Below are 27,603 nucleotides of genomic sequence, written 5' to 3'. Positions count from 1 at the left end.
CCAAGGTTCACCAAGGTTCACCAAAGTTCACCAAAGTTCACCAAAGTTCATCACAAGTGTCAATCTACAATGTTATAGTATTACATTTTTGAGTTTTGCATCAATATTATACTATCTTGGACTGATTAAAATTAATTTGCTATTCTAATTAACTAGAGCTCTCCTTTTTACTTGGCAGCCAACAATTGAGTGAATTCTTGAATATCGATCTCACCATCGTTATTTGTATCAGCTTCCTTAATCATTTGATCAACATCAGCATCAGACAATTTTTCACCAATAGACGTAAGAACATGTCTTAATTCGGCAGCACTTATCTTTCCATCACCGTTTCTGTCAAACACTTTGAAAGCTTCAGCAATCTCAGCTTCAGAATCAGTATCTCTCATCTTTCTAGCCATCATAGTTAAAAACTCTGGGAAATCAATCGATCCATCCGAATTAACATCGACTTCATTGATCATGTCTGTCAACTCACTTTCTGAAGGGTTTTGTCCCAAGGATCTCATGACAGTACCCAACTCTTTGGTGGTTATTTTTCCATCGCTGTCCTTGTCAAACAATGAAAATGCTTCCTTGAATTCAGCAATTTGCTGTTCTGATAATTTTTCAGCCTGAATCAAAAGTGTTAGTATAAGATGCGAAGAAGGCAATAAATATATGGAATCAAAAGCAAAGAAAATAGCAAAAGAAATAGATTACTCCTTCTTCAATTTGAATTCAACCTCATTTGCTAACCTCTCTGAATTGATCCAACATTCAGTTCGACACATACCATTATGTATGTTTTTTGGTATTTGGGTATTTGGGTATTTGGGTATTTTGGTTTTTAGATTATTGATTGCTGTGACTTTCTCTAGTAGTTTGTTAAAGTGTTGTGATAAAAGTAGTAGAAGAAGAAGAAGAAGACGTGTGTGTGTTAGTGTGTGTGTTGATGATGATGATGTGTGTGTTGGTGATTTGTATATTACTATTATTATTTTTTTTTTTTTATGAATGACTTATTGAGTTTGTTGATCTTCTCTCTCTCTCTCTCTTTCGTTCTCTCGTTCTCTCTTGTTCTCTCTTTCTCTCTATTTAATTTTATTTTTAGACACAACAACAAAGCAACAAAACAACAAAACAACAAAACAACAGAAGCAGCAGAAACAAAGGAGAGAAGGAGAAATTTTAGTTTACAAGTAAAAGTACACAAAAAAAAAAGACTGCTTCTTACAGTCTTACATTCAATCTAGAATTTCAGTGGAAAAATTACACGACGTGTAGTGAGGTTATAAGATATAGGACTGAGTCTATTTATATGAATGATGGAGAACAGCACACACACGAGGAACAGATAAACCGGTTGGAGGAGGAGGAGGAGGGGGAGGATGAATTAAATGATAGTCAATATCTGATTTTCTTGAGGTCTTTAAACAATGAAACCCTAATATCTCACATCAATGGTCTTGCACAATCGCAAACAGAAGATGATCCATCGTTTCAAGAGGCTTCTACGCCTAAAAGATTAGCCCCAGTGCTTAGCTCTGCTAGTACTGACCCATTTAATGATGGTTTAGATGGGGAGGTTTTAAAATTGGTTGACAATGAGCAAAATCAAGAGGCAAAAGGTGCTGATGACAAAATTGAGCCTGCTTCTAGTCCTGCGGTGGCGGCGGCTGTTCCTCTTGATTGTGAAGCACGTCTAAGTGAAGAGTCATCAGAAAGTGATAAAGATGAAAGTGCCATCGGTAAACTTCACGAGTTTGGAGATTATCGCACATATTTTCATTCAAAACGCATGAAACAACAGAGACAAGATGAGGCGTATGTCAAGTGGGATAGAGAGAGAAGGAAACAACAAAACAAGAACCTGCAGCCCCTTCCCATCTTCTTGGGCTGTACAATATTTGTCAATGGACACACTCAACCTTCAGTCAATGAAATTCATCGATTGGTTATTCTCCATGGGGGCAAGTTTTTGAGCTATTTGCCAAACAAGTCTAGTGCCACTCATATTATTTGTGATCGCTTAACCCCAAGGAAAAATGTGATGTTTAAAAATTGCCGAGTGGTGAAAGCGCAATGGATTGTAGATTGCATTGAGAAAAATTGCCTTTTGGATTGGCAACAGTATCGACTTATTTTAGATGTGGCTTTCAATCAAACGCGTCTAGGCTTTGAACTGGCACGTCCCGAGACCGATGGTGTAAAAGAGGGCGAAAATGAGCCTTTTAGCAGTGGCATAGTACAAGTACAGGCTGACGCTGTTGCAGATAAAGAAGCTGAGCCTGAAGGTTTAGACGAAGATGATGATTTTGATTCAACATTGTTGCCAGAGGAGGAAAATTTATTGCAGAAACTGAAACAGTTTGAGGAGGAGATAGAAGAACAAAATGCTCAAGTAGAAAATGTCGATGACGACATGCTAAATTTTAAGGTTGCACCTTCTTCCAGCTCCACAAAGGGTGTACATCAAGTGAAAGGAAAGTATGTTTTAGACGCAAGACATCCTGATTTTTTGGCAGGATTTTTTGCTAATTCAAGATTGCATCATTTGAGTATGTGGAAAGCTGATTTGAGATTAAAATTTTTAAGGAAAATTATCAAGGAAAATCTTCACAAGCATGCTAGAGATCCGTTTCTAGAAGATACTCCCGGTTCCAAAATCATAATGCATATTGACTTTGATTGTTTTTTTGCGACAGCGTCGTGTTTAAAGCATCCCAATTTGGATATCAATAAAGACCCAATAGCAGTAGGTCATGGCGGAAACACGTCAGATGTTGCCAGTTGTAATTACGTTGCCAGAAAGCATGGCGTGAGAAATGGTATGTGGTTGAAACTGGCGCAGAAGTTGTGTCCTGATTTGATTTCATTAGACTACGAATTCGAGGCTTATGAAAAATACTCAAGTGAATTTTACAACTATCTTGTAAGTAGCAACTATTTCGATACTATATACCCTGTTTCCATCGATGAGGTTTTGGTTGATGCAACTTCATACTGTAACAAGTCAGAGAAAGGCGTTGAAGAAGTGGTAAAAGAACTTGGTTCTTTGATTCGACAACACGTTTACCATTTGACAGGGTGTACGGTTAGTGTTGGGCTGGGCCCAAATGTCTTGCTTGCAAAATTGGCATTAAGGAAGGCTAAGCCGGATGGGCAGTTCTCTTTATTAAATGATGCTGAGGACTTTTTGAAACCAGTGCCCGTAAAGGATTTGCCTGGGTTTGGAGGAGGTATTTTGGATAAGTTGGAACCAGAAGTTGGAAAGTCGTCACCAAAGATTAACGATATCTTACCATTATCCAATTCGAGATTAGTCCAGATCTTGGGGGAAAAGACTGGAAATAAATTGTACCAATATGCTCGAGGTATAGATCATACCAATATAGAGGTTGACACGTCCAACCCCGAGATTGTGTTGGGTAGAAAATCCATTTCTGTTGATGTCAACTTTGGTATCAGGTTCGATACTGTTGAGGAATTGGATGACTTTTGCATGAGATTGGCAAGGGAGTTGTATCAAAGAATGATCAATTTGGGCGTGTGTGGCTCTACTTTGACACTAAGACTAGCAAAGAGGAAAGCTGGTGCTAGTGTTGTGCCAGCCAAATTTTTAGGAATGGGAGAGGTTGAATTTGTTAATAAATCTTCAAGACTTGGAATGGCTACTAACGACTGGGGAGTCATTGGCGGTGAAATAAAAGTATTGCATAGAATGCTTAATATACCTATTAAGGAGTTGCGAGGTATTGCCGTCAGTATGACCAGATTGAAAGATGCTGAGTCAGTCAAGAGCTCGAAACAAATGAAATTACCGTTTAGTGCTGCTGATCGAGACACTAGATCCAGCAAAGACTTTGAATCTTATCGCGGTTTGAAAAGAAACCATTCACAAAGTCCAACGAAAAGAAGTTCTGCCAAAAAGAGTGCGGTCAGTTTGACAAAGTTGTCCTTTACTCCTCGTCGCGAAAAAAGCATTGCTTCCAATTTTCAGGACCCATTTGAAAATGACCAACAAATAGACTGGGAGGTATTTGAGTCCTTGCCGCTAGATATTCGTCATGAATTAGAAAGCGAATTGAGGAGAAGAGGCCTCGCTAAGGACAAAAGTCCCAGTAAAGGTAAAGCGTATCTACAGCAACTAATACCTACTCAGGGAGGTACTACAAAGTACGTTCGTGTCGTTGAATCGCCGACGAAATCACCACTGAGACTGAGATCCACCACACCAAAAGCATCTCCCGTGAAGAAGCAAAAGCGTGAGTTTGTTTACGATGAGTCTCAGTCATACGACTCATCTTTATTGAACCAGTTGCCATCGTCGGTGAAAGCTGATATCTTTAAGGACATGGAATATAAGCAAAACATTAAAAAGTTCGATTTAGTGCCTATGCGGGATAAGGTGAGTCGAAAGATTGAGGAGGCAAAAGTGGAGGTTAAAGAAGTTACACCTCAGTGGATACAGCAGCAACCCAAATTGTTTGGCATGCCCGAGTTTTTAAAAGAGCATGTGACATCATCTGAATTGCGGCAAAAAGTTAAAGATTGGGTAAACACTTCCTTGAATCAAGGAGGTCCACATGAAGACGATGTGATATATTTTGGCACGTATTTGCAAGCTTTGTTTGATGACGGTCTTTTCGGCAAGGCGGTGACGTTATTTCGGGATATATTGAATATTTTAACGTACCACAAGACTGTTATTAATTGCAATGGTGAAGGTGACGATGACAATCAACGTTTATTTCTCATGGTAGGCGTCGATGATTGGTATAAGCAAATTGACACTATTTTGGTACCGATAATAGGGAAGTTTTGTAAAAAGAATAAGATAGTTTTAGAGTGGTAAAAACATTATTTGCACAAAAATAATAATAATAAACGCGCTGTAGAACTTTTCATCATTTGATTGAACATGAACCATATCATCCTCACTCATTCTGATCTATTAACTACACTAGCCGATGAATTACCGTCTAATAAGCAGCGCCAGTCACTAGTCCAAGGATTGCTAAATGCTTATAAGCTAGATGAGTTATGCGAAGTCCTACCCATCATCCCTATCCAAGACGCATCAATGGGGCAGTACCATGACAAAGATTTCATAAACCAATTACAACAACCTAGAGATGACGTTGATAAGCAATTGGACAGTTATGAAAAGGTTAGAATGGCCGTGAGTGAAGAGTTTGAAGGTTGCAATGATACAGAAGAGGAGACTGTTGGTGATGATGAAAAATTTGGTTTATCATTTGATTGTTATCCGTTTCCCTTTATGCGTTACTACGTGAATCTAATTGCCGCTTCTACAATTCAACTTGCAAAACGAGTTGTCAACTCCTGCAAAGAAGGAGGTATTCCTGGTCAAATCATTGGCATAAATTGGTATGGCGGGCGACATCACTGTCATCGCTCACGATGTTCAGGATTCTGTTACATAAACGATGTCGTTCTTGGAATATCCACCATCCGCAAAATGTGTCTGGGAGGAGTCTTTTATCTTGACTTGGATTTACATAATGGTGATGGAGTAGCTGAAGCATTTAAATTTTCAAAAAAGGTTACAACGTGTTCAGTGCATCGACATGATGTAGGATTTTTCCCTGCTGGGTCAGGAAAATTAGAAGATTCAGTGTCAGGTATGTATAATGTACCTACAAGACGAGGGTTGACCAATGAAGTTATGCAATGGATTCTCCAAAACATTGTATTCCAGTTGATTGATAAACATCAGCCACAATATTTAGTGGTTCAATTAGGATGTGATGGACTTTCTTCAGATCCAAATAATGAATGGAATATGACAATTGAAGGGTATGCGGATGTAGTACATTTATTGATTGAGTATGTAGACATACCAGTCATTGTGCTAGGTGGGGGTGGTTATAACCACACCGAAGTTGCCAAGTGTTGGACCTATGTAACTGGCACTTTATTGGGTTACAAAGCTGCTGACTTTGACGAAATTCCTGACCATAGGCTACTCGACAACTACGAGCACGATGGTTATAGATTCTGGACCGATTCCAACCTACAGCCAGGGAAAATGAAGAATGAGAATACTTTGGAAAATTTGCTCAGCTTGCAAGCACATTTATTGTCTCTATAACAGTATTTTTTGTTTTGACTACTCATTTACGAATCTGGACCTTAGAACAGACATCCAGTTTTCGTCCCATCTGGACTTACTTTCTAGCAAGGCACCTTCCTTCAACCGTGATAGTAAAGTTTCATCGGTAAATACTTTTTCCAATAGTTTGTCTATATTTTCAGCTGTAGAATCCTCCGCTATGAGTCCATTGTTACCTTCTTTAACTAACTCATTTATTGCGGGAAAACTTAGCGATATCACCGGCACCCCACAGCCAAAAAAGTCAACAATCTTCATGGGGAGATCAATCCCACTCGAAGATGTGTGCAAAGATATCCCCAAATCAGCTTGTGCCAAGATTATGGGATAATCCTCAGAGGTTAACCATGCTGTTTTCACAATAACTTTTGGTGAATAATCGAGTTCAATCACGCGTTGAACAAATTTTTCCTTCAAGGGACCTTTTCCCGTAACAATGAGCAAGATAGGTGGTGTAGTCGATTTGTCCAGTTTGTCGTATAGTTCCAATGCATCGAGCAAAACATCAAAGTCCTCATCAGGGGTAAATGATGTGGAGCTAATTAGTATCCTATATTGTTCAATATTCTTGACATCCTGGAAAATTTCGTGCTCCTTTCTGGGTTGTTTATTTTCTGCTGGCTTGAATTGCATTCCTGGTCGGTCATAAAATGTAGTCACCTTCGACTTGTCAAAGCCAAAATCGTTGATTAAAAACTTTTTCATTTGCTTCGTTACCGTAATGTTTAAATCGGCAAATCTTCCTAAAAAGCTTTCGTAAAACTTCATCAATCTCACCAATGGATGGTTAATGTTTTGAAACCTAAGATTCAATATCGTGTAGTTTAAATTATGCCAATCAATAACAACCTTCCATTGTCTATGAATGAATAGTTTGAATAGTAAAACGATGAGCAAAATGGGTATACTTGGCGGATTCTGTATCATCACCACATCAATTCCAGCTCCTTTGTCCCAAAGTATCTTGACCAATTGCTTCAATTGCGTGAAAATTTTTTGAATTGCAAATATTACAAATGGTAAGCTGTGAACATTATGAACAACGCCAATGGGTACAATGTCGATATTCAAATCATCGACAACTTCTTCTGGTGGTCGTGTTTCAATGTATCCACAAAGACTGACATCGTACCCGATCTTGCTAAATGATAATGCATGATAACACATCCTCGGCGAGTGGCCCAAATCTCCCAATACTAATATTAAAACACTCTTTCGAGTTGATGCCCTCCTACTATGGAAAAAGTATGGCAATAACTTATATGCCAATATGGGGAGACTGATGTAAGCCGCTAGTAAGTAATACAACCATGGTCCAGAGTATTGCCAAATATGATCGAATCCTTTGTATTTGATAATCTCAACCATGAGGGGGAGGACAGTAGACTAATTATGTTTCCAAAAAGCAAAAGTGAAAACAAAAACATAAAAAAAAAATTATGGCGCCCATTTTTGATATTCAAAAGGATAACGTCTTTGTGTTAGTGAGCAACTAGCAAAATGAAAAAAAATATCGACAACTGCAGGACTCGAACCTACGCGGGCAGAGCCCAAAAGATACCTTGAAACTATTCAAGTCTTTCTCCTTAACCACTCGGACAAGTTGCCTGACAACTGAGTTATTAACTCAAATTGTTGAAAATTATTTTCTTTAAAAGTATATAAAGTACTAATTTCACATGACTTTCAGGTGAAAGTCGCGTGATAACCATATGATATCTTGAAGTAGTTTGGTAGATTGCCACGTAGAGTAAGCCTCCCTTTGTCTCAGTAATCTTCATTATTATTGTTATAGACTTCTATATAAACCTCAATATTGACTTAGAACTTGTGACTCTATTTTTTGGACAATTTAAGAGGGTGTTTTCCATAAAACAAGTAAGAAACTGTAATTTATGAATACTTCATTAAATTAGAGATGGAAAAACTTGATAGAAGATTTTTGAATAATTTGTTTCTTTAAAGTCCCGACATATTGAGATGTAGAATCATGTTGAGTATACAACATGAAAATCAATTTTATTTTGAAATTTTTGCACCCAAATCCAAGAAACAATTGCAGCACGTAAGAAAAAAATTCAAGGTTTGAAAATCCTTTCAACACGATAACTAGAAGTAATGTCAGAAGCAGTGGTAAACTGTATTTCAGTATTCAAATCCGACACAGAATGGAAGAATTTGCCATACGTTAGTTGTCTTGATTAGGTTCGATCATAGCAGGATAGATTGCTTATAAAGTATTCTTTTTCTTCACTAAATGTAGCTTGTAGCTAAAGAGTGACTATATGTAACCTTGGTGGTTACTACATAGAGCTTTCCGGTTATATGAATTTTGCTTTTATTCTTTTTGGTAAGTTCCTCCCTTTATAAGTACTTGAATTTGTAGCACAAAAAAAAAGTGTCCTAAACTAAAGAAAGGGAGAGAGAGATAAACCACACCACACTTGAGTTATTCACGTACGTGCTCCAAACAATGTCGATACGCTACAACACCTCCCATGCAGTCGATGTCCCTGTCACTGACATGGACGATCCCGAAGACGATATAATATTTGCCGAGCGTCAGGACCGCAACAACTCATCAAACGTATTATTTGACCCTCTCGCAAATGACGACGACAACAACACATCCGGTTCGAGCCTTATTGGCAAGCTAAAGTCGCTTTTGAGAAACGACTCAAGAGCAAACAATGACTACGAAATGGTGCTGCGTTACGATGCTGGTATTGATTCGCCATTGGGAGATGAGGAGGACTTGGAAGAACCACCAATTGATTTGAAGGAGTATAGGCTAAGACTACTTGAGAAGAAAGTCAAGAACAGGACCATATTTGGTGGTGGCGTACTTACAGTAGTTGCAATCTTAATGTTCGTGCTTTACTTTGCAAAGAACAACAACTTAAAGTTTAGCAGTCAATCAACAAAGCCACTGCACAAGCTCTTCTCCAATTCAACCCACGACTTCCATAAGACGACTATTGTGGTTTCATTAGACGGGTTCCATCCTCATTATATCAACCCACATGACACACCAACGCTCCACAACATGTTTATCAATGACTATGGCGCACCATACATGACCCCCAGTTTTCCATCGGTGACTTTCCCTAACCACTGGACGTTGGTCACAGGGTTATATCCATCTGAGCATGGTATCGTGGGCAATACTTTTTTTGATACAAAATTGAACAAACAGTTTGTAAGTACAGATCCACAAAATGGTAGTTTAGACCCAGACTTTTGGCAAGGCGGTGAGCCAATTTGGAAGACTGCTGTGCAGCAGGGAGTAAAAGCGGCGGTGCACATGTGGCCCGGATCTGAAGTCCCTGGAGTTGGTCCTGAATTTGATTCTGACCGATTCAACGGGTCTGAGTTGTTGACATCCAAAGTGGAGAGGGTGATGGGCTGGTTGGACCGAGAGATAGACACGAGGCCAGAGTTGATTTTGACTTACGTACCTACAGTTGATGAATACGGCCACAAATATGGTATATCAGGGGAAGAATTATCAAAGAGTTTGACTTATGTCGATGATTTTGTACAATTGATGAAGAGTGAGCTTCACAAGAGGAACCTTGATCATATCGTCAATTTAGTCTTTGTGAGCGATCATGGAATGGCTCCCACATCCAGCAAGAGAGTGTTGTATCTTGACGACTTGATCGATTTGAAAAAGATTGACCATGTGGATGGTTTTCCATTGATTGGGTTAATACCAAATGTGGATGTCGAAGAAGCATTACGTGAAATTAAGTCCCGATTCGAAAAGCTCGACCAAGACTTGACTAAACATTACCATATATACAAGAGAGACGAAATACCACAGAGGTTTCAGTTCGGTGGCCCCGTCAATGACCACAAGTTCAATTACAGATTAGCCCCTCTTTGGATAGTACCAGATGTCGGGTATTCAGTCACAACTCATAAACAAATGGACGAAAATGGAGGAGAGTACAAGCCAAAGGGCGTTCACGGCTACGACAATACACATCTATTAATGAGAGCTTTGTTTTTAGGCTCAGGCCCATTCTTTAAGGAGAAATTTAAATCAAACAAGGTCAAACCATTCACAAACGTGAATTTTTACAATCTCATCTGCGCCTCGTTGGAGTTGCAACCAGCAGCGAACAATGGTACATTGGCCAATAAAATTGCCTCTGAGGTGTTGCCAAAGAACTGGAAGGATGATCTGACATTCCCCAATTTGCCGTTTGAAGTGGAACATATTGTTCGCAATAACGCGACTTATGATCAGTTGTGGAGGGTCGGCAATAAAGTCAAACCAGTTGATGAACAGCCAAATCCAAGTACAAAAGCTTCTCTAGTGTCTGAACAATCAACAATAACTCAGATAGAGACACAATCGTTGCCCAAGCCGAGCGACTTTTTGACAACTACTACAACTAGCGACACGAGCAATACTAGGCCAACAAAAGCCATTGCAACCACCACTACCACACACCAAGAAGGGCTTGGTCAATTGTTTGGTGATATAATTGATGATATTGAGGATGGCGTGGAGGCAATTGGTGATGCCTTGCATAGTTTTATTGACGATAACTTCAACTAGATGCGGGTGACACAGTGAAGAACTCTACATTCATTAGATATTTAATTTACATTTACTTAGCAACAATGAATACCATTTTATAAAACGTTTATCCTTACAACTTCTCTAGAATATTGATCCCATGTGCTGGAGACTATTCTGTGCAACAGGAGAATCAATCACAAAAGGAGAGTTTGTTCTTCTCCCTGGCGTGCCAGGAGAAGCAGTCTCGACTGAACGCAACGAAGTTCGACTTGGACTTTTAACGACCAGCTGGGAGATGATGTCATCTGTTGAAGCTTGGCATAGCTTTACAATGTCATCTTTGCTGAGTAGCATAAATGATTTAGATCTTGTAATGACGCTCCATTTCTGCTTAATGAGAGCAATGACTTTCGACAACAAGATTTGCTCATTTGAAATAGAAAGATCCTTCCATATCAGTAGTAAATTCGAAACTGATTCTTCACTATCATTGAACCAGGCCTCAAACAGTTGAAACAACGATACTAGCCTCAGCAAAACTAAACCCCTGAATTCAGTCAATTCGTACATGTTGGCCAAAACCACCAATGCGGAATAATCACATATTCTCAATTTGTCGTTTTGCTCAAGCCTACCAACATATAAATAGTAAACCATCGCTTGAACTCTGTCAAACGGTTCCGGGATAAAAACCTTATTCTCGAGACTCTCGTTCATCCCTGCTGACACCATGCGGTAGAAATGTGGCCATCTTGCACTCAATATAGACTTATGAACTGGTAACGACTTGGTTTCGTACGAAGCTTGACTTTCAAAATTGTGCTTGTCACTTTCATTCGCCAAGCAGGTAATCTCAAAGTCAGCAAACAAGTGTGATTCAAAGAGTTTTTCCAAATCGTACATCAAGTTATTGCTGCGATGACTTGCAACGCCAAACAGTCCTAAATCAACTTCCAATACATGCGTCAATTTTCCACCCTGTTCCACTGAATCCTGCTCTTCCTCAATCCAGTCGGTGCCGCCAACAGTTTCATTTTCATTTTCGTTTTCAACTTCATCTTCATTTTGCAACCAACGAGGTGTTAAATTATCACCCAACAAGCGAGTGAATTGCCTCTTCTTATTACCCAATAAATAGAGTGTTCCTTTGTGGTTTATAAATGCGCAGGACCAAAGGTACCTGGCATAACGTTCACTCACGTTCATAAATTTCAGCAAGTTCAAATTCTCAAACAAGATTCGTGTTTCAAAGTTTGACAAACCCAAGCTAGCAATATTGATCCCACCATCTGAGTTCCATGTAGGAAGGCTTACAAACAAAGCTGTTTCTGAATTCTTCATACTTTCCAAAATGTACAAATCGTAGCTTAATGACGAAAAGTTTGTTGCTGCCAAGCTTGAAATAGAAACCTCACAGGTAGATTGGGTTGTAAATGAAAAAAAGGTAATGGTCTTGACATGATTCATGTCTCTATCCAACCCACCAAAACAATAGATACGTTCATCATGGTAAATAATAGTATGATCAAATCTAGACACAAATTCAAAAGGTCCAGTCCAGGATCCGGAAATTAGGTCGTAACAATATAGGTCACTCAACACAGAGGATTTCACCAATCCCCCACTTATAAAGAGTTTTGTGCCATCGGGGGTCAAACAACAAGCGTGTCTAGATCTTGGACTTGGCGCATCTGTCAATGCAAAATCAGGCGGACCGATCCACTTCTTGTCGAAGACGTTGTAAATCATCATCAAACTATCCTTTCGTATCTCTCCACTTGAAGTCACACCACCTTGATTACCGGAAAGTGATACCTCATCATCAAAAGGCAATCCACCAAATATCAAGACATTACCGTTGTTGAGGTAAACAGCCAGATGTCCCTCTCTGTATAATCCATCCACTTTGTTGTCAATCTCCCATTCCATCGTGTCAGTATTCAACAAATAGACATTACTATCTAATGCATCATTTTCATCAAAACCCCCATACAAAAATACGAACGAAGTTCCAGAACACGGAACAATGGTTGACTTTAAATTATGCGATGGTATTGCGCCTCTTGCTTGGTGTAAACTCACTGGTGTTTCTTGAGACCCATTTGCTGGGGAAAGAAGCAAAGGCTTTGCAGTTGGTTGCTGATCAACCATTTTGCAACACCTCAATTGATCATAGACTTTTGGGATGTGATGAACAAAGTGTGAAGTGTATCTAATGTATCTAGTGTATCTAATGTATCTAGTGTATCTAAGGTGGCCCAGAGATTAGAAATTCAGAGATGGTTTTTATTTCTTCTTTGTGTATTTTCTGTACAAGTGCGGCTTTATATGATTTGGAGGATCTATACAGCTCCAGCAATTGCTATACGGCCTCACCATGTCTGGAATGGATCTTTATCAGTCTCACTAACAATGACTTCGTCATCTGAGTTTAATTCTTTTTGCAATTGTTCTTTAATAAACTTCAAAAACGGACGCTCCGTATTAGAATGGTTGCAACAAATCACTGATGAACCATTTTCCTTAAAATATAAAGCTTCATGGTGCGATAGTTCCCCAGTGAAGTACAAGTCAGCTTGTAAGCCTTTAAACACCCCACCACCAGAACCAGCGCAAATAGCGATCGACCTTATTTCATGATCGGGCCCATTTTTCGACTCTGCAACTTGCACATGATCAAGACCTAACTGGTCTTTCACTCTTGAAACGAGTTCTTTTAGAGAAAATGGCAGGCTAAGCTTAACAAGCCTTCCCATTCCACATTCTGGGTTTGATGAATCAGGTTCTATAGGGTTTGAACTTTCGATATTTGTGTTGCCAGTAATTGCGCCAACTAAGAAGTCGTTCACTCCACCTTTTGCACTATCAACAGCCGTGTGAGGTGAGTATACACTAATGTCATTCTTTACCATTTTTAACAATGACTTTTGCTGTGGATCTTGAGGAGTGATCGATTTTAGTCCCCGGAAAATAAAAGGGTGGTATGCCATTATAAACTTGGCTCCTTTCAGTACGGCTTCATCAGCTACCGATTGAGTAAGATCAATTGTGAGCAATACCTTGATTGGAGATGTCAGCTGTGCTTTGTCGTCTACACTGGAGTCTAATAGTAAGCCAGTGTTGTCCCAAGACTTGTCAGCTAATGCTGTAGGATAAAACTTTTGAACTAGTGCTGTTGTTAGTTAAGAGTTCCTAAATGGTATTCCAGACCACATACTTGCATTCACTACTCGATTGACAGATGTTCTCGACATGTTATTAACTTTAGTTATCTAAGATTAATGCTTTGAGTAGAAATTTTTCATTGAAAGCAAGCTTGAAAAAGTGTACAATCGCTACCATAAAGGAATTCTTTAAATACACTTTTAAAGCTATTTAAACGTTTTTTGAGTGAAAGTTGCTCTTTTAGCTCAGTTGGTAGAGCGTTGCACTTGTAATGCAAAGGTCACTAGTTCGACTCTGGTAGGGAGCAGACCTTTATTTTTTTTATTTGCTTGCATTATCTGTCTATTCTACGCGTAAAAGCATATCCTTTCCAGTGGTATCATTTCGTCTAGACAGAGCTGTTACAAGCTTTCACCCTGGGGATAAAAACAATAGGGGAAGTGGCTAGAGTTTTACAATTTAATTTTTTGGATCTGAGAATTTTGTTATTCAATTTGCAACATATCAACGAAATAATACAACAACTACAATTCATTTCAATAATTACACCAAATCTACTAATTCTTCACTGGGTTACACGTGCTAAAGCATATTAGCAACAGTACCCCCTCTTGACATACAACCCAATTATAAGCTACACTTTGCTATTCCAAAACTCTGATTGCACTTTACATAGGAAAAATCAATCTAAGCACCATCACCACCAATATCACGATGCATTATATGACATCTTTCTTACTCATGTCAGCTCATGCCTATATAAATGCAACTCACACATATGAAATACACAATCTTTCAATCGAAACAGGTACTGGTGTAACCAACGACTTCCGTATCATTCCCCTGGACTTGCAATACGCTGAATTTGGCAATGGGTGTAATAGTGATAAAGCGGAATCAGATCATGTTGCAGGTGCCTCAGATTTCATGGAGAATAACTGTAATTTAGAAGGAGCTGGAAAAGAATATTTGAGCAAAAACTTGTCGCATCATTCGGCCACAAGTTGTTATTCAACAGCACCTGACTTTTCAAAGGTGAATAGCTTTATCACGAAAAGGGACAAGGTTTTCAAAACTCGAAAAACAGACAAAGTTTTCGGAGGAATCAAGACGAATGCCAAAAACCTCCTCGAAGTGTGGAAAAACAAGATCAAGAGTAAGAAAGCACCTCAACACAAGCCCCTTGAAAAAGAAGATAAATCAAAGGTTGACTTAAACTGGGGTGATAGCTACTTTGTGAATAACGGAGGAGTGAATCTTACTGAGGCAATGGAGGTGTCCGATTTCGAGTGGACCGAAGACACAGACGATTTGGACGAAGACTTTGATTACTCAACCGATGAAAGAGACCCAGCTAATGCCACTAGTCGTATTGTATCACCCTTGATTAAAATCGTCACGCTGCTGCTTGCCACTCCAGTTGTGATTACCAAGTTTCTCACCATCACTCAGTTGGTCACATTATCGGGTAATATTGACGATGGTGTCGACACTTTACAAAGCAACACTCAACTTGAAACCCATAGTAAAAACATAGGAACCATGACGTTGAAGAACGCTGCCAATTTCCCAGCAGACATTAGTACGGTGTTGCATCCAAGTTCCGCTGTTGATTCATTCTACCCAATGCAGTCAGATGTGATTTATTCAAGCATATTAACGTTGAGATTTAACGATAACGAGGGAACTGAAGTTGAAGCTGAATATGATAAAGTGTTTAGCGTATCTGCTACTCGCAAAAGCTTAATACACAACGTTCCAGAAACATCACCTACTACTACCCCTGAAGCAACTTATTCTTTTACCCATACTTTGAATAAAAGTGAGGGTGACGGCATGAATACCACCGACTATTCCATGGTAGGAACAACACCACAGTATAAAGTGCTTCTGTGCACTGACAGTGGATCAAAGTCAACCTCCAAAGTGCAACAAGAGCTTGACCCTGGTGAATTAATAGAATATGAGGATGGACATTTCGTTTTAGGTAGAAAGCTGCTAAAAAGGATCACAACTATACCACCAGTAGATGCAACGACGACGTACAAGACGTTTGCAACAACGACGCCAAAGACTCTGATAGCGACAAAATTATTCAGTATACTCCCAATTAGGGGAACCACTATCATATTGCATCCTACATCATTTCCAAAAATTGGTGGGAGTAGGCGAATTAGTGTGAAGACAGCATATGACTCCACAATTTTTACTAACGAGATTTCAATAGCTAATGAAACCTCAAGCTTCTATAATTATCATCTTGAAAATACCCTGAAATTGAACAGCTCAGCACATAGTGAAAACCTTTGTGCTATTATCATCGCAAAAATCACTTCGCTGGCTGTGATTAACGGCTCTCATGTTGTGCCTCGTGGTGCCTATTCATTCACAGGAGTAATTCTACCAAAAAATCAATTCGTGCTAAACTCTCTTTCCTCAGTGGACAGAGACACGTTTCTTCTACCAGCTTGTGTGATTCTTCTGCTACTAGTTGTACTATTTTTGTAAAAAATTGAATGGAAAACACTTCAAATATTTTTGTGCTCTCCAAATTTCAAACTCGAAATACTCTAATACCAACTACAGATTACTAAGACATGTCTCTACTATCAACATGGAGACAGTTTCAGTTATTTGACTTTATCCCTATACGGGACCCCTACTATCAATCACATGAGGCATTGTATTCTGATCCGACACTAGGCGCTATTAACGCCACCAAAGCATATTTGGTTATCGCCGTCAACAACTCGATACTCAAGATAATTAATCCAAGGAACATGGCCTGCGAGGGCTCATTCCAAGCTTATGACATCGACTACAGGATAACTTTTATAGAGCCTGTATTTAACTCGAGCAATTTGGTTGTAACTTTGGCTGAAAAGCAAGGGTTCCCCCTGATTATCAAACTTTGGGACTTGACGAGGATATTAAACATGGAGAAATTGGAAGCTTCGGAATACAAGTTCAAGTTTCAAACGCAAGTTGCCGTTACTGAAAACAGTCGAGGCAATGGGGCGCAAAGTGAAAACTCGTTCCCCATAAGTTGTTTTAAATTCAATTATGATTTAACGTGCTTGGCGGTGGGGTACACCAATGGAAAAGTCTTGCTCATAAGGGGTGACTTGTTACGTGATAGAGGTTCAAAGCAGCGAGTCATATATGAGAGTGTTGCCAATGATCCTATAACTGGGATCCAATTCAATGAACCGGAACAAATACTATATGTCACTACAACTTCGAAAGTGTTGACGGTGTCCACCACGGGTCGCAACCATGGCAAACCTTTGCGGGTGCTATCGCAAAAGACTGGTGCTGACTTGGAATGTACTGAGATTGGAAGTAAACTGGAGTTGATTGTGGGGCTCCCCGATTCCATAAGATACTATGATCCTACAACGAAATTAAAGACAATCAATTTTGACGTCCCCAAGTCGAGAATCTCCAGGATGCATCAGTTTATATTGATGGTAAGCTCAACAGATAATGAAAACCTGCTGCGGTTTCAATCAAGGGTGATTATACTTGACACTAGGAATAACCACATTTCACTCAATTTATTGATCCCTCAAAGTGTGATCAAATTTGCCTTCAAAATGAATAATGAGATTTACCTTTTATCAAATGACGGAGTATTGTACAGAATCTACGAAAAGCCGGTTAACCAGCAAATTGAACTAATTTTGCAAAGAGAACTCTTCTCAGTGGCCTTCAGTTTAGCCAAGCAGCTGAAACTTCCATCTGAAACATTGTTGAGGATACAAAGATTGCACGCAGATTATTTATTTGACGAACAAAAGTATGATGATTCAATGGATGTCTATATTAGCTGTCTTGAATTATTCAAGAATGGACAGGTGGAAATTGGCAAACTGGACAGCGAAGAGGATAGAGATGATTATATCATGAATGTGATTACGAAATTCAAAGAGGCAATAAATACGGCTAATATGGTGAGGTTCTTGGAAAGGTTGCATGCAATGTACATTGCCACCGTGGACCACATCACTTTACTATTGTGTTGTTTATGCAAATTGAAGAATCTCGAAAAGATCGATTCCTTTATTGATGAGTTGGATTTGTCTAATGAGAAATTGCAGGAGCTAAACTTTCCCCTTATCATAAACTTGTTCAAAGAATGTGGATTTTACAAGCAGGTATTGAGGCTACTATACAAGCTAAATCAACCCAATTTGATTGTTGATATCCAGTTGTATGACTTGAACAAACCAAAATTGGCCTTGAATTATATGAAGTCGTTGAAAATTGATGACTTGCTCTTGATATTGATTGACCAGTCGAAAAAGTTGTTAGATTCTAGTCCCATTGAAACGACCGAGCTTTTGATTAATGTGTTTACTGGGAAATATCAACCAGTCGAGTCTCGGCAAGCTCCTTCTACTACTGCACCTGATGGCAAGTTAGAAGAAGATGAAAATGCAGGAGAAGGTGCGATTGAATTGACCAACTACAAGGCGTTTTTAAACTACTTGACTCTTCGTGGCAATGATGATCAAGACAACGGTGCTACAGAAGAAGCACAGCAACAATCCCCTTTAAACAAAGAGCCGACATACTTACCCCCCAAACCGAACTTGATCTATTCTAGCTTTACCAATCACCCGCATGAGTTTGTTATATTCCTCGAGGCATGTATTGAGGCATTTGACAGATACCAAGGAAACCTCATGGATAAAAAGGAGGTGTTGATCACATTGCTTGAAATGTACCTTTCGTTGAGTAGTAAAACTGGCGAAGCAGATTGGTTAGATAAGGCGCAATCCATCATCGACCAGTATGGAAATTTATTAGACGACGACTCGTTGTTGTTATTGAGCCATTTGTATAAATTCAAGCCGGGCGAAATCAAAGCAAGAGAGGACAATGGAGATGAAGAAGGTATATTCATGACGTATAAAATAGAGGAGGACGTTGAAGGGTGTTTTAATGTGTTGCAAAAGTACGGACAGACAAAGCCCCAATTTTACAAAATGATGCTTGAATTTATTGTATCCAAGCGTGAGATTTATGAAAAAGTCAATCATGATGACATACAGGCAATATTACAGCAGATTAGGAAGTTCAAATTATTGGACCCCCTCGAATTGATTGACTTGCTCAATGGTGGTGGATCGAGCGACAATGAATTTGTAACATTTGGCATTGTCAAGGAGTATTTACTTGAGTATTTCACAACTCAAGAACAAGAAATCACCAACAACGAGAAGCTCATTGAGATGTACGAGCATGACTCAACCAAGAATTCCTACAAATTATCCGAACTAACACACCCTTTTGTCATGCAGAATAATAAGTGTTCGGCATGTCACATGAAGTTAGACTTTCCCATGATTCATTTCAAGTGCAAACATTCTTTCCATCAGAAATGCTTGTCGTCAAGTCTTGTTGCTAATCCTATTAGTAATGGAAATAATCATTTCCTTGATGATGTTAGTGACACTCATGGACCACGGTGCCCTATATGTGCCCAAGATATGAGTGACGTGAATGACGTCAAGCAAAATCAATTTAAGATGAAGGAGAATGTGGATTTTTTTGTGCAATCATTGCATGAAAGCACTGATACATTTAAATTTATCTCTGAGTATATAGGCAAAGGAGTGATGGAAGATGAGTCGGTTAGCTTTGATGAGTGAAGCGATAAAAATAAAAGAACGGAAAAAGAAACAAAAAAAGTCAAAAGTACGTTGTAGAGATTACCCAGCAGAAGCTAGGAAACATGTAAGGGGTGTTTTCCGAAGTATCTAGTGAGTACGAAAGTGAAGGCATCTTGAAGACAATCGTCGTAAATATTGTTCTAAAAATAACATGGGCCCATGGGCTGTTCTAGAAACACTCGGTGTCGTGTGCCAATAGTTATTAAGAATTTTATTTTTCTTGTGTGTTTTACTTACATTTTCACTTGATACAAATATACCGCAATGAACAAGACTGTAAATGTTTTACAAAATGTTAAGGTGAAAGTGACGCTCTCTATTGACAACCTGGTTTTAGTTGCCTGGAATGCGCGTCAAGGACGTGATTGGAATGATACATGCCTACTTTTTTTTCTTTCTCTAAAGCACGAGTAACGTGTTGATTATATTTTTAGTTAGTATTGCGTCATGGGTTTCATCATCAGCTGACTACAAAGGGGTGGGTAAAGAAGAAAAAGGTGCGTTCTGTGTTGGTACTGGTGTATGAGTGACTGTATGGATATGGGTATTGTTGTTGTTGATGTTCGTAGATTCAAACTAAAGAACTAAGAAGAGGCCTAGATTCAATTATACGTTTCTTCTTCGTATTGTTAAACTAAACTGAATTCCCCCCTTAAAAACCAGTTTGATACAGTACGTCTTCCTGTCTCTTATTGTGGTTTTGACAGTTTAAGAAGAAGATTTTTTTTGTTTTTTATTTTTACAGAAACACAAAAATGTAAACAAACAAAAACTCAATCAGAAGTTTGAAACAAATATGAAGAAATGGAATCTACATACATAAATCTCACATTTCTCTTTAAACAAATGGCAATGCTATCCCCAAAAAAAGTATAAATATATTTTACCGTCCCTTTTAAGAAAAAAACGGAGAAAAAGCCTTTCTTTCGTAGCGAGTATATCTTTTCTATCTAACATAAAGCCTCTGAAGCCACGATATTACCCCAACGAAAAGCCATATGACTGATTTTGTATACAATCAACATTTACTGCAAAGAGAGTTGATAGGAGCCAAAACTACAGGCACAGCTACGCAGAACAGAACGAAAGCTGAGTATGATCCCCATTGTCCAGCCTGGTTGAGATTTGCTGAACCAGAAACAACATTTGCAACATTTGCAACAGCAACAACAACAAAGAGGCAGGCACACACAGAGAACAAACCCACTAGATCCAAATCATACAAGCACAACACTCGCGGCGATAATTTGCATCCGCAAATATCCTTACCCACCTCGAACCCCAACTTTAGAAATGTTCAAAGACTGGTATCGTTGAGGGATCACAGCCTGCTGCTGAAACGGAAACCGGAAAAGTTGTCATTAACACCCCTGAAGTTTCCACAATCTATACACGGAAGACAACAGCATGCGGGACAGATTTCTTCGACACCTAAGCCCAACATCAAACTACCTGAACTACCAAAAAGCGACAACCAGCACCACCAACATCACCACGAGACGAGTTATAAAAAAGTAAACTCTCCCATGCGGACTGACTTTTTCAACCACCATGAACCGACAAACGATGCTAAATTCCAGTATCAGCAACAAATAATTGAGTTTCTCACCTATACGATTGGCAAGTATAAACAGTTGGAAACATTCATGGAGACTAGTAAATTGGAATGGAACGCTACGCTGGAAAAAAGTTTGGTGTTGTTAAATCTTCGAAGGATCAAAGACGGATTCAAAGATTTGATTACAACAGTATTGAAGCAGTTGAGTAAACAGTCAGGAATAATTAATCAAAGTGAGGTTACTGAGGATGAGTTGATTAATTGCAATGTATTTCAATTTGTGTACAACTGTTCAATAGAGGCAATAAACTTGGGGGATTTGATTAATAGCCTGGGTATTTTCAACAATTTGTTTAAGTTTAGCTTATTGAGCTATTACTTGAGGTTGAGCTTTGTTATTGAGCAGGAGATCTACTTTCGTGATCAATTGGCGATTCCCATGGAAGTATGGCACAAATTGCCCACATTCATTAAATCCATCAAGGATCAGTTGGTAAAGTTGAACAATCACAATATCAAGATGGGAATTAATAATGGAGTAAAGAGGAATTTCCAGGACTTGGAAATATGTTTAGTCAAGTTGAATTCAGTAACTTCTAAATTTACAATTGTTGACAATATGAAGACGAAGCATCCTATAACCAGATGGACCGATTTGTACAAGACGGATGAAATCTTGAAAGCCAGGGTCCCTGAATATTACCCACAACACTACTTGATGCACGAGAATGGAGGAAATGCGTACCTGTTGCAATTTGTTGACTTTAATAACCGACCATTGAGCACAGCTGTTGACACCAACATCGTAAATGGGTTACATTCAAATTACAAAATAGACGCTAAATTAACCGCCAAGAAGGAAGTAGGTGCTAGAGATAGGTTGAAGAAAAGCCATGAAAATGAAGCAAAACAGACAGTGTCTAGAGCAACCTCGATTAAACGGTCTTTGTCATCAATGGTGAAACGAAGTGTGTCCACTTCAGACTCGAGTGAGAAAACTAAACCTAACAAGTTGAATGCCCTTGCTGATTTCTTTGTTCCGCTGGCAGAGAGTCAACCAAAACAGCACTTATCCCGATCACCGTCGCAATCGCAGAATACAAAAACAGCAAAGAGCCCACAATCAAAACAACATTTATCCAGATCGAAATCGCAGGCTATAGGGGCCACAAGAACTACAACACCAAAGCAACAACAAGAAGTATATCCAACGACTCCACCGCCAAGAAGGAACCAGTCCTTACGAGAGAACAAAGATTTACTAGATATTACGGATGAAGATGAGCTGCCCAGTGATCTGAAACTAACGACGCGTTCGCCAAGTAAAAAGGATATTTTGATAATGCTCAAAAACCGACCATTACCATCTGAGCCGGAAAGCCCAGTACAACATAAGACAAAGCAGGAGGTTGACAAAGTGCAAAAGCCTCAAGTGCAGAACCCACAAGTGCAGAACTACATCAATTGCCTTCTCCAGTTGCGCAAGAAACTAACAGCACTAGGCCCACAATTGATTGAGTTTTTCGAAATACAATTGAAATACTGCCAGTTATGGCAGAAATTCCTCGAAAATGAAAGCTCGCATAACAGCAATCACAACAAAGACCCCTTTATCAAGTCCATTTGTCAATCATTCTATGAAAAGCTTCTTCATCAAATAAGCTTCACTCAACATACAATTGTTCGTCATATAAATGCTAAATTGATTATGCCCATCGACGAGTGTTTACAACTTTATCGCAATGTAAATGACCTGCTGTATATCCACCAGTTTATGGAGTTGATTGTGCGCCAGTATAACAAGTTGTATTGTGATTGGCTTGAAGGTATAATTGGTGCTCAATCAATTGCTGAATACCAGCAGTTGTGTGAACGCATGCAGAGTTGTCCTGGAATGAAGAAGGGCGATGATATTGTTGAGTACTATGAACAATTGACCAAGTTGAAGAATTTAGTTGTGTAGCTTTGATAGTTTTAGCCATCTTTAGTGTATTTTTATAATTCGCTACCACTTCAATGCTCATCTCTCTTATTCTCATTCTCTTCTCAGTATAAAAGGTCTCAACTTTTGCAAACAGAAAAAACTTTTCTACAATTCTTTACCACTTTTTTTTTCTTCTTTCTATATACAAAGATCCTGACTTTTATGGAACAGTGTCATGGGTGTATAGAGTAAACACTATTCATATATTCATGAAACTTGACATTTTAGGATCAGTGTCCAAAGAGAGAGAGTCAAGAAGAGTGTTAAAACTAATTCCAATTCTGATTTCAAAAAATGCAATAATAACACACCATATATTTATATTTATATGATGACAAGATTCGCTGTGCACCAGTCTGAGTACTCAACTGCATGACAGACCCAGTATATACCCAAATTTCTGATTTATATATTTTATGTGTGTTTGTTTATTTTTGCTTTTTTGTTTTCTGGAAGACTTTTTGACAGAATAGAAGTGGAAGTGTAATAGTTTGGTATCGTTTCTACAAATGCGCCTTTTCTTTTTCATTAATATGTAGTAGTGTACTTTCTGATGGACCTGTGTTTCGAAAACTCGTTAATCTTACTACTCTTGTGACGTTGCGTGTCGAGTTTGACTCGTAATTTTGACTCCCTTCTTTCCCTGGCATAAACGGGTTCTGGAAAATACACGCCTATCCATCAAACGCGTCTGAACTTGCCAAAGGTTAAAAATAAGTTTCTAGAACCGCAGCTCTTTCTGCTGGTTGGTTCTGCCTTTTTTCCAAATCGTCTAAAAATAGCAGAGAAAACGGTTCTTATTAATTTAACCAAATTGAGTTAATTGATTGTGCGCCAGAATCGCTCACAAAAATGACAAACAATTTGTACGGATTAAGGCAAATTGAGAAACTGATTCATACCAATACACATTCACATCATGCGAGTAATATACAAAGACTACTACCTTTGTCTTACGAAAAGAGATAAATTGCATTGTGGCGGTGCTTTGACACCGAAAGTTGGGTCGAGTTTTTTTTTTTCAACTTTGAGATGTGGAAATTTCTCCAAAATGGGGTTTATTATTCCCTCCGTCAAAGTGACAAAGAAAACGTCAAAATTTTCGAACCTAATGAATGAGGAGCCTGAAAGAAGCGTTGTTTTTTGAGCCATATGCGCAATCAAATCAATGTAATTCACGCGTTGGCAAAGGAGAGTTGAAGGTACAACACGACAAGAAGGAGATAAAATACACACACCCTCGGTTGGTGATGGTTGTAAAAAAAAGTTGGCAAGCAAAGGGTTGGCAAAGCAGGTGTAAACAGTCAAAGACGTTAGTCTTATGTCAATGCCTTTACTCTAGTGGTTTGTCGCGTTTTGGACTCCTTCTCATCTTCCTTTTGCATACAAAAATAGACGCGCATATTTTTGGTCTAAAATGCTGCAAACTAAGCCGATGCAAAGGGCGAGGTTGGAACGAGGTCTCGTACGATAAGTTTGGTCCAAAAAAAAAATTGCATAGAGTTTATAATCTCTTAAGCCAGTTTTGGAAGGCGGAAGAGGGAAGGGGGGAGTTCACCTTAAGACTGTCACGCGTCCTCTAACCCATTTGAATGAATGCATCAAAACAGTTTCATCTGAAACTAGCCTGCTCCAATAAGGCAAAGTCACTTGACCTATAAGCTTTATAAGAGTGGCACAGTTACTGAAACAGTTATTCAGCAAAAGAAAAAAAGATCTAGAAGCTGGATTTGTTGTGTTCCAAAAGAATCTCTTGCCCCTTGAATGCAAAAAAAAAAGGAAAAGACAAAAAAATAACGCGTATCCAAACTGTGTCACAATAAGAAAGAAAAACACGAGTAGACTTGCATTGTTCGTGGTCTGGTCCGGATTGTTTTCCAGAAACACACAATTGAATGAACAATGGAAGATTTATAAATAGACGACGATGACAAAAACACGCGAATAAAGTTTTTAAGTATTTTGCATTCCACCCCTTTTAGACAGGATCTGTGAGCCTAAAACTAAAATAAATACTTAAACCACATAAAAGAGTGAGACAGAAAAACGGGCGGTTAAATCGCAACAAGCGTAGGACCTAATAAAACAAGGCGAAACCCTTTCTGATTCTCCCTCTGACGCGTTTAAGAAAAATTGTTTTAGGGCAAAATAGTTTTATTTGACGATACATACTAAAAATACAATGTGTGTATCAGCTATGTAAAGTATTCTCTACAAAACTGTGCCTTTAAGAACAACCATGGGGTAAAGACATTGTTTAGTCCTAGATTGGGCTGTGTAGAACCACAATAGAGCCTCCATTCTTTCAAATAGTTGTGTAGTAGACAAGTGCATCCACAGGCGATGGGCAGTACCTAGTCAAGCCCTATACCAAAGTGAACTTGGACACACATAGTTACTCAGTCTTGGCTTCCTATACACTGTTCCAGTTTAGGATATGTAATTAAGCGTGGATTTAGAGTGGAGAAGAGATCGTTGAAGGGTGTAGAAGCTAGATACGGTTGTATCGTACATGAGGCTGCATATATAGAAACCTCAATGTGGTTAAATTCAATGACCTGCTTCCTATCAGATCATATGTAAGTTAAAGTGAGACACATATTCTGTAGGTGGGTGTGACGCCAAAAATAAAAAAAGAAAAAAACACTCAGACGATAAATATTATTTTATATCAAAGGGGAAAAAGAAATACCAAAAGACAAACAATAAACAAACGAATAGGGAACCAGATAGTCTCAAGTTAATACAACTATGAAACTAAAAAGAAAGCACATTAATGAGATTGTCCAAAAGCTAAAAAATGAGAAAAGAACACAAGTCCTTGCATTTGACTTGCGTTTCTGTGTTGTTTAGTCTTTTTTAAGGAGGTGTATACATACACACCTTTAGAATTAAGCGCCAAATTAAAATTTTTAATTTAGATTTCATTACACAAACACCCACCAGAAAAAATCAAATTAAATATACAAACCACAAAGACGACATAAACTAAAACAATTATCAATCATTTTAGGACGTACCTTTTGTTTTGCCAAACACATTCCAAAGACTCCTTTGTAAATGATCACTTGAATATATATATATATATATATACTGCCAGATTTCACCAATCTCATTTCCTTTTTCAATCTTTCCTCTGTTCAACAAAATAGAGTTCATTAACTTCAACACATCAGCACTTCACGTATATATTGACACGCCCACCATGGTTTCATCACTTGATTTAAAAGCATTGAACATCTTTCTCAATGGTCCAATTACCCACGATATGATCCACAAGTTGGTTGTTGCTACGTTACAAGTTATTCCATGCAAAGACACCAAATCACAAACTTATACCACCACCAACAATACCGTCAAACAGTTGCCATCATTGATGACGTTTCTCACTAAATTGATCAAATACACCAATGTCTACACGGGTACATTGATGGCCACTTTGATTTACTTGCAAAAATTGAAAACAAAATTGCCCAAAAATGCACAAGGTTTGCCATGCACCAGACACAGAATCTTGTTGAGTTGCTTAATCTTGTCGAGTAAATTCCACAATGATTCAAGTCCTAAAAACAAACATTGGGCTAAATACACCGATGGGTTATTCAATGTCAAAGACATCAATCTTATGGAAAGACAATTGATTTACTTGTTGAACTGGGATTTGAAGGTCACCAATGAAGAGATGGTTGAAGTCTTGGGCTCATTCTTGGAACCAGTCAAGGCACAAATTATCAAGCTGGAAAAGATCAAGTTGTGGAAACAACAACAAGCACAACAACAACAGCTTTATGCCACTGCAGCTACTACTTCCACCGCTACTGCTGCTGCTTCCTCAAACACGACTCCAGCTTCTGCATATCTTACTCCATCACCATCAAGATCAAACTCCGTCAGTCCATCTTCAAGCTCAAGCTCAAGTTCAACTTCGTTATACAACCAATTACACTACAGACAAGATTCCCAAAGTTCAATTACATCCATCAGCTCATCAAACTCCAGCAATTCCCTTTACTCAACAAGATCAAATTCATCATCGGGAACTTCAACGTGTTCTGTATCGCCCTTGCCACCAACATCATCATCTTCAACCAGTAACAATGTTGTTGAGAAAAAGCCACAACAGAATCAAAATCAATACGTTGTTGACCCACTTATTGAATTTGCTGCTATGAAAGAAGAGATTGAATTGAACAATTTGTTGAAGAAATTTAACAAATCAACAATCTAAGGTTTGGCTAGAGGGTTTTATGGGTTAGTTTTTTATTTGCATTTTGGAAACGGGGATAAATCAATGCTGGTCATTGCATCCCTTTTCCTTGTTGCTGGAGTTACGAGTTTCAGTTTTTTTCTTGTGCCAGAGGTCATCTCGCATTATCATCAACCCCAAGTGCCTTTACGCATTTCATTCATTCTGGGTTGAAACTTTTGTATGGGTTTTTTATTACTATTACTATTATTATTTAGAAAAATAAAGGATGTTAAATATAGATTTTATCAATTACAAATTATTACATGGCAACTCTGTAAGCACTATGGACGTAAGGTATCGAACCACAACGGGGCAAC

General features: G+C 38.7%; 8 protein-coding genes and 1 pseudogene across 9 annotated transcripts; 6 read left to right on the top strand and 3 right to left on the bottom strand. All coding sequences in view use genetic code 12, as the record gives it.

The window, feature by feature from the left end:
• Positions 1–167: 167 nt before the first annotated feature.
• CMD1 (calmodulin) lies at positions 168–778 on the bottom strand (the record flags this gene model as incomplete). Its single annotated transcript, XM_051818043.1, has 2 exons — positions 168–614; positions 776–778. 2 exons carry the CDS (start codon positions 776–778, stop codon positions 168–170), a joined length of 450 nt encoding a protein of 149 aa, XP_051673740.1.
• A 522-nt stretch (positions 779–1,300) lies between these two features.
• On the top strand, positions 1,301–4,837 carry CANMA_000666 (deoxycytidyl transferase; the record flags this gene model as incomplete). Its single annotated transcript, XM_051818042.1, has 1 exon — positions 1,301–4,837. One exon carries the CDS (start codon positions 1,301–1,303, stop codon positions 4,835–4,837), a length of 3,537 nt encoding a protein of 1,178 aa, XP_051673739.1.
• Positions 4,838–4,903: 66 nt separating this feature from the next.
• Positions 4,904–6,097, top strand: HOS1 (histone deacetylase; the record flags this gene model as incomplete). Its single annotated transcript, XM_051818041.1, has 1 exon — positions 4,904–6,097. The coding sequence occupies one exon, from the start codon at positions 4,904–4,906 to the stop codon at positions 6,095–6,097; it is 1,194 nt and encodes a 397-aa protein (XP_051673738.1).
• Positions 6,098–6,115: 18 nt separating this feature from the next.
• On the bottom strand, positions 6,116–7,486 carry ALG1 (chitobiosyldiphosphodolichol beta-1,4 mannosyltransferase; the record flags this gene model as incomplete). Its single annotated transcript, XM_051818040.1, has 1 exon — positions 6,116–7,486. One exon carries the CDS (start codon positions 7,484–7,486, stop codon positions 6,116–6,118), a length of 1,371 nt encoding a protein of 456 aa, XP_051673737.1.
• Positions 7,487–8,591: 1,105 nt separating this feature from the next.
• On the top strand, positions 8,592–10,688 carry CANMA_000663 (nucleotide diphosphatase/phosphodiesterase; the record flags this gene model as incomplete). Its single annotated transcript, XM_051818039.1, has 1 exon — positions 8,592–10,688. One exon carries the CDS (start codon positions 8,592–8,594, stop codon positions 10,686–10,688), a length of 2,097 nt encoding a protein of 698 aa, XP_051673736.1.
• Positions 10,689–10,793: 105 nt separating this feature from the next.
• CANMA_000662 lies at positions 10,794–13,906 on the bottom strand (annotated as a pseudogene). The gene is made up of 3 exons: positions 13,870–13,906; positions 13,029–13,818; positions 10,794–12,882 (listed from the first exon to the last, which is right to left on the bottom strand). Coding segments are annotated over exons 1-3 (2,916 nt in total).
• A 634-nt stretch (positions 13,907–14,540) lies between these two features.
• VPS11 (tethering complex subunit) lies at positions 14,541–19,474 on the top strand (the record flags this gene model as incomplete). The annotated part of the gene is made up of 2 exons (XM_051818038.1): positions 14,541–16,191; positions 16,521–19,474. The coding sequence occupies 2 exons, from the start codon at positions 14,541–14,543 to the stop codon at positions 19,472–19,474; spliced, it is 4,605 nt and encodes a 1,534-aa protein (XP_051673735.1).
• Positions 19,475–20,493: 1,019 nt separating this feature from the next.
• Positions 20,494–23,016, top strand: FAV1 (Fav1p; the record flags this gene model as incomplete). The annotated part of the gene is made up of 1 exon (XM_051818037.1): positions 20,494–23,016. The coding sequence occupies one exon, from the start codon at positions 20,494–20,496 to the stop codon at positions 23,014–23,016; it is 2,523 nt and encodes an 840-aa protein (XP_051673734.1).
• Positions 23,017–26,242: 3,226 nt separating this feature from the next.
• Positions 26,243–27,265, top strand: PCL1 (Pcl1p; the record flags this gene model as incomplete). Its single annotated transcript, XM_051818035.1, has 1 exon — positions 26,243–27,265. The coding sequence occupies one exon, from the start codon at positions 26,243–26,245 to the stop codon at positions 27,263–27,265; it is 1,023 nt and encodes a 340-aa protein (XP_051673733.1).
• Between the last annotated feature and the right edge of the window lie 338 nt (positions 27,266–27,603).

The sequence above is a fragment of the Candida margitis genome (genome assembly GCF_024628925.1).
Source record: "Candida margitis strain CBS 14175 chromosome Unknown scaffold18, whole genome shotgun sequence".
NCBI lineage: Eukaryota > Fungi > Ascomycota > Pichiomycetes > Serinales > Debaryomycetaceae > Lodderomyces > Lodderomyces margitis.
The sequence above is the reverse complement of the archived record's forward strand: the minus strand, read 5'-3'. Positions and strand labels throughout refer to the sequence as shown.